Here is an 18,147-nt window from a genome sequence, read left to right as displayed (position 1 = left end):
TGATTAACTGTATCAGTATATTTTGACTCCTGAAAGATAAGGATATTTATGTCCTTTAATTCTTATACATCTTATACATCTTCTAAATTCTGTCACCCGTACTTTTATATTGCTGAAGATCTAATTTACATTTTGTTCTGTTTTTCTAGTTACAGTTGCCATGCTTTGTAGATTGACTGTAAAAGTAGAGAACCAGTAAGCAGTGTTTAAATCATTAAGACTCAAAATGCTTCTCAGGGCCAAGTTTACATCATCTTCTAGAGTTCTTCATTTAGGGGTTCCCTAGCGTTGTTTACATTTTTCCCCTTATGTACAGTGTTTTGTTTTTCTTTGATTCTTCTTTTTTTCCCCCTTCTTGCATTGCCTACCTGTATTATAGTCTGAAGGTCTATCATTTTATACTATTAAATCTTTGGGTTTCCCTTTTTTCTTAGGTACCTTCCTCCTAGAGCCTCTGTCCTCTTCTGATCATCCCACTGGTTGCTCTCTAGGTCTGGTTCAAGGCTGTCATCCCAGGATTTACTCCTCCCCCGAGTTTGCTCTGCATTTCCTGGATCCCACTTTATCTTCTCAGTATAGTCTTCTGTTTTGTCACCACATCATGAAGAAACTTATATGGGAGGTAAATTTTTTGAGCCCTTAGAAATCGGAAGTATTTGATACTTCGACTAGGTACAGAATTCTGATCCTCAAAAAACTTTGAAGGCGTGACTTCATTATCTTGAGGCTTCTAATGTTTATGCTGAGAAGTTGGTAGCCCATCTGATTCTTATTCCATTATTAATACTAGGGCTTTTCCTCTGGGGATATTTAGGATTTTCTCTGTGGTGGTTTGTTTTTTTGTCTTTGTTTTTTTTTTTTAATGGAAGTATAGTTGATATACAGTGTTTCAGGTATACAGCAAAGTGATTGATTTACACACACACACACACACACACACACACACACACACACACACACACACACACACACACACACACACACACTCTTCAGATTCTTTTCCATTATAGGTTATTAGTCTTATGTGTTCTTGATGTCTGAAATCTGCTGTGATAAGTCTAGGTACTAGTTAGTTACTTACGGGCTGGATACCCTGGGCACCCTTTTAATTTGAAAACCCATGCTTTCAGTCTGGGAAATTCTCTTACATTATTTCTATTAAAAAATTGTTCTTTTCATTGTTCTCTTCTTCTGGAAATTCTGTTAGTTGGATGATAAATTTCCTGCCTTGATTTTTCTCCCTTTTCTCTCCTCAATTTTAACTTGATCTTGTTCTACTCTGGAATATTTTCTTGACTTTATCTTCAGTCCCCCTATTTTTTCTTTTTTAAGACAGGCATATTTTTAAATTTCCACAAGCTCTCTCTTGTTCTGTTTTTCATAGTATCTTGTGAATACAGGATCATTTCAAATTTGTCTGAAGAACATAATAAGAGGTTTTTTTGGATTTTTTTTTAGAGAATTCTCTTTTGTCCCCTAATGGATAGTTTTCTATCAGTGTTTGTTTGGTGTTTTTGCACTTTCATTTGCAGGCTCTTTTTAAGAAGTCTGGACACGTGGTTACTAGTATAAGAAAAGGCAGTACGAAGACGTACCTAGTGTTGTGGCATGGGCTGTAAGCTTTACTGTGGGCAGGTTTTGTTTTAAATAAAGCAGATAAGGAGCTGCTTTATTGGTCTTGAAATTGCAGAGGAATTTCCCTGGGGGGCCCTTAAACACTCCCACTAGCTGCCTAGATTCTCCCCATATCATTTGCTGAGTTTATTTAGAAAAGAATATTTTTTTAAAAATTAAAAAATTTTATCTTTTAAATGTTTGTGCCTATACACAATGTTTTCTTCCAGATGTCCACATAGCTTGCTCATCTCTGTGAGGCCTTCCCTAGCCCCCCGAGCCACACACTTCCTACCACAATTTTCCTTTTTCTTTTTTTTTTGGCCGCGGTATGTGGCATGTGAGATTTTAGTTCCCAGACCGGGGGTAGAACGTGTGCCCCCTGCTGTGGAAGCACGGAGTCTTAACCACTGGAGTGCCAGGGAAGTCCCCCAGCCCCCTTTTCTAAAACTTAATTTTTCTCCATAGCACTTATTGCCATCTAATACATATTTTATATTTTCATAGTTTGGATACTTTTATCTAGACTTGGAGCTTTAAATATCATCAACATAAAATGTGTTTTATTTGTTTCTTTTTGAGGCTCATCTCCTTCCCCTCAACCACCACAATACAAGTTCTTTGACTGGGGGGGGGGGGTGGTGGTGTGTGTGTGTGTGTGTGTGTGTGTGTGTGTGTGTGTTTCATTGCTGTTATCGAGCACCCAGAACAGTGCCTGGCATGTGGTAGGAGCTTAGTAAATATTTGTTGCCTTAATGAATGTGTCACTCCTGCTTGCATCTTACTTGTGGTTCTCCCAGTGTCTCATTTATGGCTTTTTTGCTTGGTCAGTATTTGTGCATGTATTTTCTATTTTCCAGAGGTGGTTGAAATCTCATCTGCTATGATCCCTTCCTAACCCCCATCTCTAAATCAGGGATCTCCAGATTTCTGACCATACAGTTTTTTGTATTCTAAAATTATTTTTCAGTGTGTACGCTAAATGTATGTATTTAGTTTACATATACACACTCAAATGCTCTTATTGATATGTATGTTAGAACAAAGTGGATTATCCTCTTAGAGACCCAATTTGGAATCCATTGCTTTATGTTAAGGATTTGTGCCATTTTTAAGTTCTTTACTTCATTTTTACGGACTCTCCAGAAGGAGAGGCTGTAAATGCATATACTTAATATATCATGTTGGACTGGAATCACTGTGAAAGACTCTTAGTAAAGAGGAGTTTTTGTATTCAGAGAAAACAAGGAAAATTCCCCCTTCGTTCAGCCCACTGCCTTCCTCAGAGGTAAGCACTGCATTTACAGACTGGTGTATGTCTGTAGTCTTGGCATTTTTTTTATATGTATGTACATGTCCATCCTTTCTGTATAGAGTAGAATTATCTGTATATTTATATGTACATATGTATGTCTGTATAAAGGAATTACACCACATGATTTTCTTTGTAACATGTTTTGTTCCATTTAATGTATCATAGAAGTATAATAACCTAGTGATTATGAATACAGGCTCAGGGAGAGAGACCGCTTGCGGCAAACCCGGCTCTGCCACTCACTAGCTGACCTTCACCTTTCTGTGCTCTGGTTTCCCAAGAATATGTGAACTTCCTCTGTTGATGGATATTGACGTTGGAATCTATGGAAGGATCTTTGCTTATTTTGCATTCTAAAGTTGGGCTGGGCCCAACTTTGAAGGGCCCAGGCTTTGAAGCCTCAAATGGCCTCTTTTTAGGCACTTTGTTTCTTTGTGACCCATCCCCTGTTAGAGCACTTTTCTACTTTGCTCGCTGAAGTTGTGTTTGCTGCCCAGCTGATTTGCAGGTGGTGCTTGGCTGGGGATTTGCCACTCTTCCTAATATTGACTATACATGTCCTCTGTTAGCTAGTGCTCTTAAAAAAATTCCATGCAACTCTAAAGCCTTGTAAAATTTGAAAATTATTTTCTGTGTAAAGATTTTGAAGAGTTTAGGTTAATTTACAGATGTAATGGAGAAACGAATAAAGATTCTTGTATAAATTTCAGCACTTTTTCTCTGTTCTCTAACTGTGAATGACATCTATTTAACTGGGAAGTCAAAGGCTACAGTTCTTTATACAAATTCTTTTAGAGAGGCTGTGGGGAGTTGTGTTTACCGTCTTGCATCCTTATATTTTGCACAGCTTATTTGTTGGCTTGGTGAGTAAACCAAAGTAAAAACAACCTTTCTCAAACTAAAGCTGTGGAGAGACATCTGTGATCTTGGATTGGAAGACTTTAATATTGTTAAGATGGTGATACTCCCCAAATAGATCTTGAATTCAACTCAATCTTTGTTAAAATCTTTGCTGGCTTTTTTGTAGAAGTTGGCAAGCTGATTTTAAAATTCACATAGAAATGAAAAGGACTTGGAATAGCCATAACTATTGAAAAATAATAAAATTGGCAGACTTATATTTCCCAAGTTCAAAACTTACTACAGAGCTACAGTAATCAAGACTGGCACTGGCATAAGGGTATACATACAGACCAATGGAATCAAATTGAGAATCCAGAAATGAACCAGTATTCTTATGATCAATTTGAATTTCAGTAAGGATGCAAGGACAGTTCATTGGGGAAAGAGCAGTCTTTTCAAAAAATGTTGCTGGACACCTGGATATCCACCTGCAAAAGAATGAAGTTGGACCCTTACCTTACACCATATATAAAAATTAACTCAAAATGTAAGAACTAAAATTATAAAACTCTTAGGAAAAAATAGGTATAACTCTAAATGAGCTTGGATTAGGCAGTGGTTTCTTATGGCACCAGAATCACAAGAAACCAAAGAAAAAAATAGTTAACTTGCACTTCATCAAAGTTAAAAACTTTTGTATTTCAAAAGATACTATCAAGAAAAAGAGAAGACAACCCACAGAATGGGAGAAAATCACATGTCTAATAATGATCTAGTATCAAACCAAGGCCAAGTCCTCATTTTCCCTATCTTTAAATTTCCACCATATCTTATATCAGTACAGTTGAATTCCATTATTACCACACATATATATATACATTTTTTTTAAGATTTTTTTGATGTGGACCATTTTTAAAGTCTTTATTGAATTTGTTACAATACTGCTTCTGTTTTATATTTTGGTTTTTTGGCCATGAGGCGTGTGGGATCTTAGCTCCCTGACCAGGGATCGAACCCACACCCCCTGCTTTGGAAGGTGAAATCTTAACCACTGGACAGCCAGGGAAGTCCCATCACCACATGTGTGTGTGTATATATATATATATTTTTTTTTTTTTTTTTTTTTTTTTTGAGGTACGCGGGCCTCTCACTGTTGTGGGCCTCTCCCGTTGCAGAGCACAGGTTCCGGACGCACAGGCTCAGCAGCGACGGCTCACGGGCCCAGCCTCTCCGAGGCATGTGGGATCCTCCCGGACCGGGGCACGGACCCGTGTCCCCTGCATCGTCAGGCGGACTCTCAACCACTGCGCCACCAGGGAAGCCCACCACATATATTTTTAAAGAGATTTGTCTGTGATCATGGGTCCAATTACCCTCCCTATCCTCTCCCTAGAAAGGAAGTGTCAAGTACTGTCCTATTACTATTTTCAAGGGGAAATGAAACTCGATACTAGATAAAACAATTTAAAAATAATCTGAAGCTTGAAAATTATGGGTAATTGATGAAGGGGCAAAAGTACATTAAGTTCACATCATATTCAGGTATGAAGTATGTCATGCTGTTTTATTGCTTAGTTTATGCTTCAGATCTTCAGTGCTCCTCATATGAGGTAAATAATAGAAAATTCTTTGTGTGTCACATGTCTGCTTCCAGCCAATCAGAAGCCAGAATTATTTTGTGTGTAATAATAGGGTTTATTGTTTAGAGAGGAGCTATAAGTAAGACTCACAGGATACAGGGGCCTGCATATTAGGGCTTCTTAGTTGTGGCAAAGAGAACATTGGTCTGGTTTGTTTAGCATTTTCAGATTTACTTTGGAGCTCTGACTCCAGAAATGTACAGCTCTATCTTTTAATTTATAGGTTTTAAAATGTTACTTTTAATACTTCTTAAAGTAACAGCCTTAGTGATTGCTTTTATTTTTGATGAAAGTTTAATGGGCTGTGAAAGAAAAATTACCAAATACTAAGAAGGAAAGAGAATTTTATGAAAATGTCTTCAAGGTTTCCATCACCATCTTTACCAGTTTTCTTTTCACCTGGGCCAATTGACTTAGGTTCTGTAACAAGTTCCTCTTGTTCACTGAGTGAGCTAGACAATATTTCCCAACTTTTAAGGAAAATATCAACTGATATCAGTGAAATTAAAGGGATGAAAGCAGCAATTTTGACAGTGGAAGCAAATCTTCTTGATTTAAATGTTAGAGTGTCACAGAATGAAGCAAAAATTTCATCTTTGGAGGTTAAAATGAATGAATATTCAATGTTAATATCTGAATGCAGCAGACAGTTTGAATATCTTCAAGAGGTAGTAGATTTTGAATCACAGTCAGGAACTACTGATGTAAAAATAATTGGCTTCCTTAGAAACATTGAGAAAGGTAAATTCCTAGTATGTGATATCATCGTGTAGTAGTTTTCATCTGGAGGCAGCAAGGCACAGAGAACTTGAATTTTTCATGGACCTTTAATGACAAAATCAGACTCTTCTACATGATTTAACTTAGAAGCCTAGACTTTAGAATTCCGTCCATTTTAGTGGATCTCTCTAAAATGGTGGTTTGAAAAGGTAGATGAGTATAGAGAGATGAAGCAAAACTTAAAATGTCAGAGAATGGTCCTCTTTCATGTGTCTGTCTTGTGAAATTACTTGGAAATGTATAATTCTTCCATTGTTCACTGTTTATGCTAAAGAGACCTGTTGTTAGTATTTGAATTCCTGTAACCTAATTACACATCAGTTTCCCAAGCTGTCCTACAGGAATACAATTTGACCAAATGATATCTGTATTTCAGGTCAGCTCCTCAGGATTTACTGTGTTTTTAACCATGATAATTTTGAAAGGAATTAACTTTCTTTTTGCACACCACTAAAATGTAATATAATATAATATGTTTTAAAAGAAAATAGCTGATAAAACTTTGGTAGGTTTTAAAATTTTTACTGAAGTTGAATTTTAATGAAACATGATAGTTGGCAAACAGTTGCCAACTTACATGTCGGCACTGAGTGAGCAGACTGTCCTTGTGAAACTGACAGTAATAGATTTACTAAGAATTAGCATGCGTGCGTCTTACTGATATTTCAGTATTTGGAACCCTATCAATTACATGCCCTCGTACACCGTACTGTAACACTTCTGTTCTGAATCAGCAAGTGAGTACCTAGTATCTGCTGAGCACTGGGCTGGGGAGGTTTGGAGAAGTTATGATATTCTCCCATCACTCAAACTGAAGATAGAAAAATCAATTCTGTGTCTCTGTTTTATTTCATTTTGCAGTGTAACTATGAGGAAATTATGAATGTGTTTAAGAAATAATACATACTCTAGCTGAGCATCTTTTCTTACAGGAGATCCAAGTGATTGTTTACATGCTTTGCTGGTTTAGGACCTGGGCTGTAGAGCTCTGAGTGTCTACTTACTTGTTCATTATTCTTTTTGTATCCATCCAAGCCTGTAGTTTGTCTTTTGGGAACTCTGATCAGATAACTCTGGGGTGTTGTTTTGCACTTTTGTGGGTGGGGGATTGACTTATAATGGTGAGAGCCTAGGTGATTGAGAGAAACACTTCTCATGTTGATCTTGCAGTTGGCTGTTGCCTGTCTCCCAGGACGCAAGCTGAGGGTCCTTGCAGCACCTCCCCCTCGCTTTTGCACCCCCTTTTTCTTTAGCACCAGGCTTTATCTCCAATCCAAGGAAACCAGCTTCCAGACAGGGAGAACCATTGCCATTTTTGATTTAACCTGAGTACAGATTTTTGTCTTACAGACCTTTGGTCTATAAATATTATTAAATTGTATTGTTGAAGCTTTAAACTATTTTAAAGACTTTCAATTAAGAACCCAGAAAGATTATTTTGGTCTTAATTTCTGGGAAGCACACGTGCTGGTATTGTTTGTTTTTTAAGCTTAGTGAAGTTTTAAAATTTGTATTCTAGGAACTCAACAGAGGCAGTTGTTATCCCGACTGCAAATTGACCCAGTAATGGCAGAAACTCTGCAGATCAGTCAAGGTTGGTAATAATCTTAAATTTTCTTTGTAATCTAGCATTTTTCAGTTGTTATTTCCATTCCTTACACCTCATTTAATGTATCTTGTATGTCTTAGATCCTGCCCTAAGATTCCATATTAAGATCTGTGAAAATATTTTAGGGCCAGGAGATAAGATCTGCATTTTCTTCATGCTATGTGGTGTTTGTATTTTTCACCTCATGCAGAAACTTTCTTCCTTTGATGCCATTTCACCCAGATCCCTGCAAACTGTTGGCTGCTCATGCCCCTGCTTTAGGGACCACTTGAGTCCCTACCCTACTCTCCATCCAAATTTTGCCATTGCCCTGAGCTGCTTTAGTGTCCTCTGGCATGTTCAACATTATCTCCTCACTTGTGCTTCACTTTAGAATCTCATGGCCAGGGCTATACCTAGAGCTTACCATTCTTAGAGCCACCGTAACTTGTTTACCTGTCTCCCTGACCCCCAGCACACAGACAGAAATACCATGGGCTACCTCAGGACTGGGGTGAGTGCCTTATTTATCTTTGTGTTCTCAGTGCCTGGCCCCTGCCAGATGCGTGTAAGTGCCTAATAACTGTCTGCTGAATAAATGAAAGGAGCCATTGGATCCCTGGAATCGTTAATTCAGATCCTGTTTTCTCCTGCATCTGTTTCCTGTAAACCTGCCCAGTGTTGGAAGCTGTGGTCCCTTGACCCCTCCCTGTTGGCTCCTAACTGAATTTTCTTCACCCGTGTTCAGGATTCCACAGTCAGCAACTATATTCCCTGACCCTTCCTGGCCTCTGTCTTAGAAAGGTGTGCTTACTGTCTCTAAGGGTTACCTTTTACCCAGATGCCAGATCCTACTCAGTTGACGAACATCCTGGTGTCGCCACACTTCTGTAGCTTTGGGCTCTACCCTCTTCTGGCTTCTCCCTTCTGTCTATAAAGGTGTTGAGGTTTTCTTCATCCTTGATGTTGCCCTCTCATCTCCCCACATTCCATCCTGCTTTCTACATAAGAGTATTTTCAAAATGTTCGGCAACTAAGGTCTGTGTATGTTGTATTTGCGTCATCAACTCTTAAACTTTTTTTGTTTCCTTTATTTTTATCCATGATGCGTGTACAATTTGAAGCATCAAGCAGTTCTACAAGGCTTATGAGTTAGTATATCCTTTGCTTACCTCCTATCACGTTTTTTATTTCTGAGAGCCCTTTTGTTTCTGCATATTCCTTTAATTTATTTTTTAACCTACTGATTTTATTTCATGTATGCAATACTTTCTCTTATTTCTCTGAAGATATTAAAGGCAGTTTTGGACATTTTCCTCCCCTCCCTCCTTGGTCTTGTTTTCTCCAGGTTGTTTGCTTTGATCACTGTATTTCATGACAGGTTCTCAGATGTCTGAGGATCCTTGGTTGACCTACATTTAAGAGTGGGGCACTTAAAAAGCTGGTTGGTGTTTTGGGTTCATTAATTGGGGGATGAGGTAGGGGGTTTTGACTTTTGAATGTAGATCCTGCAGTGGAGAGTGATTTGTCTTGCCTGTTTACTTTGGGGACACCATGATGTCTGTGTCTTTGGGTCTTTTCTATCAGGTTGGTAAGCTTCTCCAAAGAAAGATCTTTCAAGAAATGGAATGGCTGTCAGGGTTCTGGGAGCTAAGTGGGGACAGGGGGCTGAGGGACGCACCTCAACATTAACTACTATGTAATGTTTACTTAACCCACACGTTTTCAGAATCGTACTTCTTTCAACATGGCTGGCATTCATTGGTCCAGAAACCCTCTCTGTTTTTACCTTTTCAGGAGTCTAAAGCTCCACTTTTCTCTAAGAGAGAAGTGGTCAAAGGTTACCAGGAAATCTAACTGATTTTTAAAACTAATAGTATATACCTTTAGTTAATTTTGTTGTGGCACCTTTCTGTCAGAGACCATGATGCTTCATCATAAGCTTACCTAGCAATGATCGATGGGAAAGCACATCTCCAATTATTCCAAGTATCTTTAATATAAAGGTTAGGGGAATAGGTGTGGTAAGGATCAGAAAAGAAGAAAACAGATAAATAAAAGAGAAATGGACACTTGAACCCACTTCTGTTGTACCCTGTTTTCTCCCAACCCCTTCCCAGGGTCCCCTGTGCTGCCACTTTCTTAGCCTTTGAAGAATCTTGGGATCCACATTAGATTGCTTTATTATTGGCTTACGATTCTGCTTTTCGAGATCTACTAAGTTAGTTTTCTACTTTCAAAATATGGTTATCTCTTCTTTTACAATTATTTTCTCTGTGAGTTTTTAAAAAAATTAACCCTTTAATTGACATTTTATTAGAGTTTCAGGAGGAAACAATGCGTGGGTTCAGCCTGTGGTCTTTACCCAGAAGATGTCACTAACTCTCCCATCTGTCTGCCCTACTTGACCCAGGCTGCTCTCGTGAGTCTTGCAGAGGTGACCAGTGGCTCGTGTGGAGTGTATAGCTCTGTTTTCTGTGCACAGTTCTCTAAACTCTGTGGTGTGTGGCACTTGAGTTCCAATGTTTTCTTCCATCTTTGATCCTTTGGCTTCCAGGACTTCACTCTCTCTCTGTTTTTCTACTAATTCCTTTTCATTCTCCTTCAACTCCCCTTCTCCGCTACTGCCCCTTAAAATGTTAACTTTATCCTTTGTCGTGCCCTCAGCATTATTTCCATCTCTACTGTATTCTCCCAAGATGCAGACTAGTAGAACTGCTGTGCCTCAGAAAGAACAGGGCGGTGAGAAGGGGCAGCAGCCCGTGGACTGAACTGCGGCCCTCCTGTTGCTATAGCTCTGAGAGCTCAGTAAACCATCTGAGAGCTTGGAATTGCAAAGTGGTCGTCTGTAACATGGAGGAAAACCTGCTTCCCAGGCTCCCTGTGAGGATTCAGTGAGAAGACGGCAGCGCCAACTATGTGCAGTTTATTAAATGTCCTCATTTCACCTTCAGCTTCGACTCCGCTTCTCTTACTTCTCTCCCCCTCCTGATAGTCTCGAATCTGAATTTTCAACTTCTTTCTAAACACCTGAGTGTCCCACAAAATCCTCAAACTAAAGAAATCTAAAATTGAAATTTATCTTTGCTCTCTTTTAAAACTGTTCTTTCTCCTGTCCTGCTTCAAGGACAAGCCTCTCTTCCTACACTTGTCTTACTGTTTCTCCTGCCCTTGCAGGGGAAAGCAGGTTTGCCTCCTTCCTGGGACAGTAGTTGAAAATGCATCTGCTGTGAAGTCTAGTGCCAATTCGAGTGTGGAATGTGTCTCCTCTTCCTCTGATGTGTGTGAGGAGAGGACAAAGGGTGAGAATCTGGTATTTCGGAGTCTCTCCGTCTCTCTTGGGAAGAAGCCTCATAGCTGAGATCTGGGACTCCAGTCCATTCCTGCCACTGTGTTTTTCCAAAAACCAACTTGCTCATGTCACTTCCCTACTTAGAAAACTCTCTGGATTACTTACTTCTTCTAGACCAGATTCCAAACTCATTGGCACATACAAGATCCTTTACGCCTCAGCCTTCTTGCCACTTACCTACTCAGCCCTCCGCATACCCCTCCAGTCACACCACGTTTCTCACCGTGTCCCTAGGAGAGCCCCTGCCTTTCTCCAGTGACTCTACCTGAAATGCTCTATTCTCCAGTTCTCTCTCCCTCTTAGTTTATTCCTGATCATTCCTTTAATACCTGCTTCAAATGTTCATCCTCTGTAAGCTTTTTTTTTTTTCTCTGTAAACTTTTCCTTGATTTCCCAGCCGGAGTAGGTTACTTTGTATTCTCCCAACACTTTGTTCATACCTCTTTTGGATCACCTTTTGGGGCATGCTGTTCTGAAATTATGTATACATCTATTTTTCTATTTTTTCTTTGTGTACCTAGCACAGTGCTCTCACATGTTCAGTTTGTTCAGTGAATGAACGTGAATAAATATCCTGTGAATTTTGGTTTCTGTTATTTCCCTGGTAATTTTAAGAGAATTGTGACTTACTAACTTCATTCTGTTGATTGCCTATTGATAGGTCAACCAACTGCATCCTGGGCTCCAGGGCTTGGTGTATTGTATAAAGTAGTTTAGCTTAAAAATCATATCGTAGATGATGTGATCTGTGGCTGCTTACATTAAAGGTCAGTTTTCCTTGCTGTATTTTTAACAATGTCAGTTCATCTTAGAATTCCCTTTCAAAGTAGTCCATCTACAACCAGGCAGAAATTATGCCAGTTGTATTCTTTTCATCAGGGTATGTTCTGCTCTGTAAGTGTGCAAAATGAACAAAACAGATTTTAGAAAGATTGTTTTTTTTAAAACAGCCTTGGTATCATTCTAGGGTGCATTAAGAGTCTCTATTCTTTATGTTTTTAGAAAATATTGTTGTACTTAAGTAAGTTTTATTGTTAATAATATCCCATTAGATGCCTCATGGAAGAACCTTTCTATACTGTAGGCAGGAAGTGTTCATTAGAATGCCTTGATAATATGCTGTATGAGGAAAGGAAAACTTGACTTCTTTGAAAAGATGTTTGGCATAGAATTGCAGCCTTATTCCTGAGTAGAACCATTGTAATTTTCCTTTGAAAATAATTACAAATATATAAAAGATTGACATTCTTCTCACGTGTGTGATGTTGGGAATGCAAGGTATATTCAAAAGTAAACATTTGTGGCCAATTTTTTTGGCTCAGATTACTATGACATGGAATCCATGGTCCATGCAGACACAAGATCATTTATTCTGAAGAAGCCAAAGCTGTCTGAGGAAATAGTAGTGGCACCAAACCAAGAGTCGGGGATGAAGACTGCAGATACCCTTCGGGTACTTTCAGGACACCTTATGCAGACACGGTAGATGGTTTCTTTTTCTTGTGTAGCTAATTTGTGTTGATTAGAAGTGGAGGTTAACCTTTAGTTCCCAGCTTCCCCCCTCCCCATCCTAGCCCCCAGTGTAGAGTGCTTTATTGATTCTGTAGTTAGGCCATGTATCATAAGGCACATCCAGTTTTCAAAAACTCCAGTTCATCTTTCTTATTCAGAAATCCATTATCCTGCAAATAAGTCAGTATATGATTTAGCTCTTTTCTTAAGAGATCCTTAAGAATCTTAAGAGGGGCTTCCCTGGTGTCGCAGTGGTTGGGAATCCGCCTGCCAATGCAGGGAACGTGGGTTCATGCCCCGGACCGGGAAGATCCCACATGCCGCAGAGCCTGTGCGTCTGGAGCCTGTGCTCCTCAGCGGGAGATACTGCGACGGTGAGAGGCCCGCACAAAAAAAAAAAAAAAAAGAATCTGAAGAGATTCTTTTCTTTATGCACATTCAGGAAATGAAATTTAAAAAGCCAGGTGATCAAAATCAGGAAGTCTAACCAGAGAGTTAGCAGATTGGGTTGGGGTGATTATTTCCTTAGATAATGGACTGAATGTTCTGTAAAGAAACAAACATAGAGTTAATAAAATCAGTGTAAATATAGAACTGCTGGCTCTGTGTTCTGAGCATAGATGCTGGTTTCTCCGTTTATTTCCATTTGACCCTATGAAGGTCAAACGGATGCCAGGGGTCAGGGTTGAGGGGAGATTGCCCTGAGAGCAGCCTGAAGGGTCGGTGGTGTTGATGCTGCAGTGATTGGCCGTAGTCATTGTGTGTTAGCAGGAATCCACTGATGCTGTACCTGTAAGTCCTACCAAGTCTTTTTTGTTAATGAAGAAACCGCAAACCAAGGAAGGGACTGATAATTCTGTTGAAGAGCACTCTAGGAGGCTTGGCTTTTTGTGCGTGTTTCCCTAATTCTATGGTATTTTCTATCTGTCTGGCAGAGATCTTGTACAACCAGATAAACCTGCAAGTCCCAAGTTTATAGTGACGCTGGATGGTGTCCCCAGCCCCCCAGGATACATGTCAGATCAAGAGGAGGACATGAGCTTTGAAGGAATGAGACCCGCACACCACACTGCAGCCTCACACGAGGGACTCGCGGGTCTCCTCCACCCACAGCAGTTGCACTTGCTGAGCAGGCAGCTTGAGGACCCAGATGGTAGCTTTACAAACGGTGTGTTGGGAGCTCAGACTTTCCCTCCTCAGGGTGCTGTCATTGTGAAGGATGTCTTTGACATGTTTCTCAACCTTGAATGAATATTGGTTGTAGGCCTTGCTTTTATTTATAATTCAGTAGTGGCCTTTTTCCTTCTCTCAGACAAAATGACCAGTTAAATTTGAGACTGTTTGTCCCTTATGTGTTCCATAAGTGGGCTGTTATTCCAGTGCTAAAATGGAGTTCAGCCATGGAAGCCAAAAAATACCTCTTCAATATACTTGTTAAAGGATGAACCATCGTTCTTGGTGCCTTGTTTACCTTTTTTTCCCATTTAGAAACTATACTTGTTACTTTCCACTTGAACCAGCAGTAGTCTCTCGTAATTAGCTTGACAGAAAAGTCAATTTGGATTTCGATGCTATTTCTACCTCAGTGAAATTCCCTTGAAAGGAGTTTCTCACCTAATCTGTCAAAATACTTCTTGGAAGTTTAGAAAAGACCTTATGTTTAAATTAATTGATATAGAGGCACAGTAGTTACTGGAAATCAGGTGAACTCAGTTCAGATAGCAGCATGCTTTTAGGCATTTCTTATCAGTGCTTCTCTCACTGGACACCAGTGGCAGGTGCAGTGCCACTGAGCATTTTCATTCATGCTAGAGAATGATAATCATGCTCCTCATAGCTTGTAAAAATTTTAGGGACACCTTCATTGGCAGGGGAGACAGTTACTGAATCTTAAATATGAAGAGTATCAAAGAAAAAACAATAATGGGTTTTGATATTTTTGCAAAGTAATCCTCTTTTGGTAGAGATACGAAAATGTACCAAATACCTTTTTCAGTCGCTAAAAATAGCCTTCAGGGGGAGATCATGACTGAGCAAAGGAGATGGTGCTGTTATCTTTAACTGAGGGCTTTTTCTGCTGTGAGTCAGTAGTGTAGTGTCATGGTTTTGATTGGTGGAGGGAGTTGAAATATTTGACCTTTCTTTGAAAGGAAGAAAAGTTGTACATGTTAACCAAGGTGGTAAGAACTATAGTAATCAGGCAGTCCAGATTTCTTGATCCTGTATATATTTGTCTAAAATAAGAGAAGATTCTGGTGTTTTTAGTACTTTGGTTTTCAGTTTGGTAGTTTAATTTTTGGTGTGTTAGGGTCTAATTTTGTTTAAATGTAGATGTCCACGTTAGGCTTTATTGGTATACGTGTCATAGCAGTGACAATCTAAATAACATGTTAGTAGAAATTCTTGCCTGGGTTACACAAGTGCTGTGGCCGTTATGGAGACAGCTGTGATGAGTGGTGAGCCTTCTTTACCATTGCTTTGATCTGGGACTCTCAATTTTTCATGGCTGCTCAAAGATGAAGCTTTGTAATGGTAGTTAGGACATAAGTGAGGCTGGAAAAACTCCACAAAGAGGCTCTGGTCTCTCTTGCTCTCCACCTCCAAGTAGGGAGGTTGAAACTTGGTGATTGCTTTTGGTGGCTTCTGTTGAGTGTTTCAAGGAGGCCCCCAACAGCAGCATATGTTTCAAGCCGCTCCCACTGGCCTTCTATGGCAGCACAGATTTTATAGCTTGCAATAAAAAGTGAATTTGCCTCTTAAAACTTAAATAGGAAGAGTTTTAATAGCTTATGAAGTAAATGTTAGGGAAAACCAGCATTGTGACCTTTGTGTATATATGATGTAATTTTTTCATCAGAACGATAAAGTTTCCTTATAAAGTGTTTAACTTCTTTAATATTGCTCATGAGATCTAGCAACTTTACTCCATTTTCCAGCCAACCTGCTCTTGGGTATTCTCTTAACTTCTTTCACATGGTCTGCATTCTCATGTATATGGGTTTAAAGTATGTTCTTTAGGAGGGGATGGTAAAACATATTTTCTCTGCAGGAGTTACGCACAAAAAAATTTAAAAGTGGAGAAAACTCCTCCTTCCAGACTATCATATTGGATACTTTTATATCCTGGAGCTAAATAATAAATTTTACTGTTTTTAAAGTAGCATGGAAAATTCGTCAGGCACAGTCCTGATAGCTGTCTGATTATGCTCCTAGCTGGGCTTCAGGACGGGATTTGTGTGCCTTGTTCTCCTTCATGAAGACCGAGGTTGGGTCACTACAACAATGAGTACTCCTGATACTGGCTGTTGCGTTGTTTGGTTTTGATTGGTTGCCTGTTTTACATTCTTCTTTCCATTAAATCATGAAACTCTTAAGGAAGACATTATTTTCTCTTGGTATAGATGAGGAAACAGTTGTTCAGAGATGTTGGATAACACATGCCCAAAGTGTCTAGTTCAGCCAGTAAGTGACAGAGCCAAATTGCAGCTGCAGGAGGACTAGGTGATGTGCTTGAAGTGCTGTTTGCTCTGATGAACATGAATACGAACCATAATATGTAACACCCTTGATTCTTTGTTTTTTTGGCTAGGGTGTCTTGGGCCAGAAGCTGGCAGCTTATGGCCTTCAGGTGTAATTTTATTTGGTTTATTCTGTGTTTTAAGTTTCAATTAGTTGCTAGCATTTAAAATTTAGATCTCATAGGGGAATTTCTTGGCAGTCCAGTGGTTAGGAGTCTGCACTTCCACTGCAGGGGGCATGGGTTCGATCCCTGGTTGGGGAGCTAAGATACTGAATGCCGCACAGCCTGGCCAAAAAATAAAATAAAATTTAGATATCATATAAAAAGGTCTTTGGCTTCCTGAATTGGGAGGCAGTCTGGCAACACTAGTTCCATTTTCCCACGTCATAGTAGTTGACATTGTATCTGGGACATGGCCTCCTGAGTGGAGCGGCAGTGAGCGCCATGGGTGGTCACACACAGCTCTTTGGGCTGCTCTTCCGAACCTCTGTTTCCTCCAAGAGGCTTTCTGCCATTTGATCACCTTACACCCAGCCAGCCTCACTCTGTTAGGTGATCTGCCAGGTCCCTGTAGGTTATGACATTTGTGACTCATTTTAAGCAAAAATCTTTTCTTCCCTTTATACATTGATGTGAAGTTATCACCTGGACTTAGAAAAGTGCACATACCCCAGCGAGTGGGAATACTTGTATTGAGACACTTATCATCTTAACCTGAATATGAGAATTAGTTCACATTTTTTATCACCTGGTGTGCTCAGTTCTCATTTCATTTTATTGGCTCCCTATTTGACATTCTTTCCTGTTTTATACTTAATTCAGCTGAGATAATTTTGAGAGAATTTTTCGGTGAGAACTTGGCTCTAGTTGCAGCATCACTGTCCACTTTACTCTTCACAGTGAAAACCGTAGTCTACTTCCTAGTAATCTTTTATAGGATTCTAGTATCCGTGTTAGTCAAATTAATTGGACTCATTTATTTTGTGTAACTTATACACGTAGAAGAACATAAGATTGTAAGACTGGGTTTTGAGGGAAATTTATTAAAGGTGCCATGTCCCTGAATTGATCAGAATTAATGAGATCCTTTTAATTTGTTTACCTTTGTAGCTGAGATGAGTGAACTGAGTGTGGCACAGAAACCAGAAAAGCTTTTGGAGCGCTGCAAGTACTGGCCTGCCTGTAAAAATGGGGATGAGTGTGCTTACCATCATCCTGTGTCGCCTTGCAAGTGAGTAGCAGCGCACTAATTCTGTTTTCAGGTTAATTCTAGATACAGCTGACTTTTGTTTGTTCTTTTCTGTGGACAAGTTTGAGTTCTACAACTAAATGCAGCAGTGATACTTACTCCGGCGCTCGCAGGACAGCATTCGCTTGTGTCTGTGTGTATTTGGTGGCGGAGGTAGGAGGAGGCTTCTTTGGGCCTCATACCTTGAGATACTGAAATTCCTGGGTTTCCTTGAGGATTCTGTACACTTAAGGAGATGGGTATATGGTAACCGCCCCAGTTTGCATTGTGTTCACACACAGATTTTAAGACTTTGGGGAAAAAATTAGTTAATAGGTAATGAGAAAATATTCTGGACTTCAGTATAATTTTTGCTTGCTAGCTGGCTGGTTCTGTGGAGTGAGCTTTGAGAGATGAATTTTTTTTTTTTTTTTGGTCCTGTAGGTGGAATCTCATCATGTTTTAACTTTAAGGAAATTTTGATGTGAGAATTTTATGGATGTGCATATAGAGGGAGACCATAGGATGTCTCATTTTTTTTTTTCCTCATAGTATGGTGCCTTGCATATATGTTGTGCTCACATAAATTGAGTTTACTCCATACAGTGTTACATAGACCTTAATTAGAGAGTAAGTGGTGTTTCTTATTATCACAAAAAACCCTTCTACCTTTCATGGTGGCTTGGCTTGAGTTGAATTACCAATTACCCCAGGCTTTGGAATAGACAGTTGTGTCCTGTTTTGATATCTGGCAT

The 18,147-nt window shown here is 39.5% G+C and overlaps 1 protein-coding gene across 25 annotated transcripts in view; it reads left to right on the top strand.

The window, feature by feature from the left end:
• Positions 1 to 18,147, top strand: part of ZC3H14 (zinc finger CCCH-type containing 14) — a 38,306-nt gene that overhangs the window by 17,559 nt on the left and 2,600 nt on the right. For 12 of the 25 annotated variants that reach the window (XM_019919308.3, XM_019919275.3, XM_019919264.3 and 9 more), the window contains 4 exons: positions 7,712 to 7,786; positions 12,455 to 12,614; positions 13,580 to 13,812; positions 17,275 to 17,395. In XM_019919308.3, coding sequence (XP_019774867.1) covers positions 7,712 to 7,786; positions 12,455 to 12,614; positions 13,580 to 13,812; positions 17,275 to 17,395 — 589 coding nt within the window. The remainder of the gene's footprint in view (positions 1 to 7,711; positions 7,787 to 12,454; positions 12,615 to 13,579; positions 13,813 to 17,274; positions 17,396 to 18,147) is intronic. The other 13 variants (XM_019919356.3, XM_019919348.3, XM_073800155.1 and 10 more) reach the window with 3 other exon arrangements.

Source organism: Tursiops truncatus, chromosome 2 (genome assembly GCF_011762595.2).
Source record: "Tursiops truncatus isolate mTurTru1 chromosome 2, mTurTru1.mat.Y, whole genome shotgun sequence".
Lineage (NCBI taxonomy): Eukaryota > Metazoa > Chordata > Mammalia > Artiodactyla > Delphinidae > Tursiops > Tursiops truncatus.
This window is presented reverse-complemented; position numbering and strand designations above follow the sequence as displayed.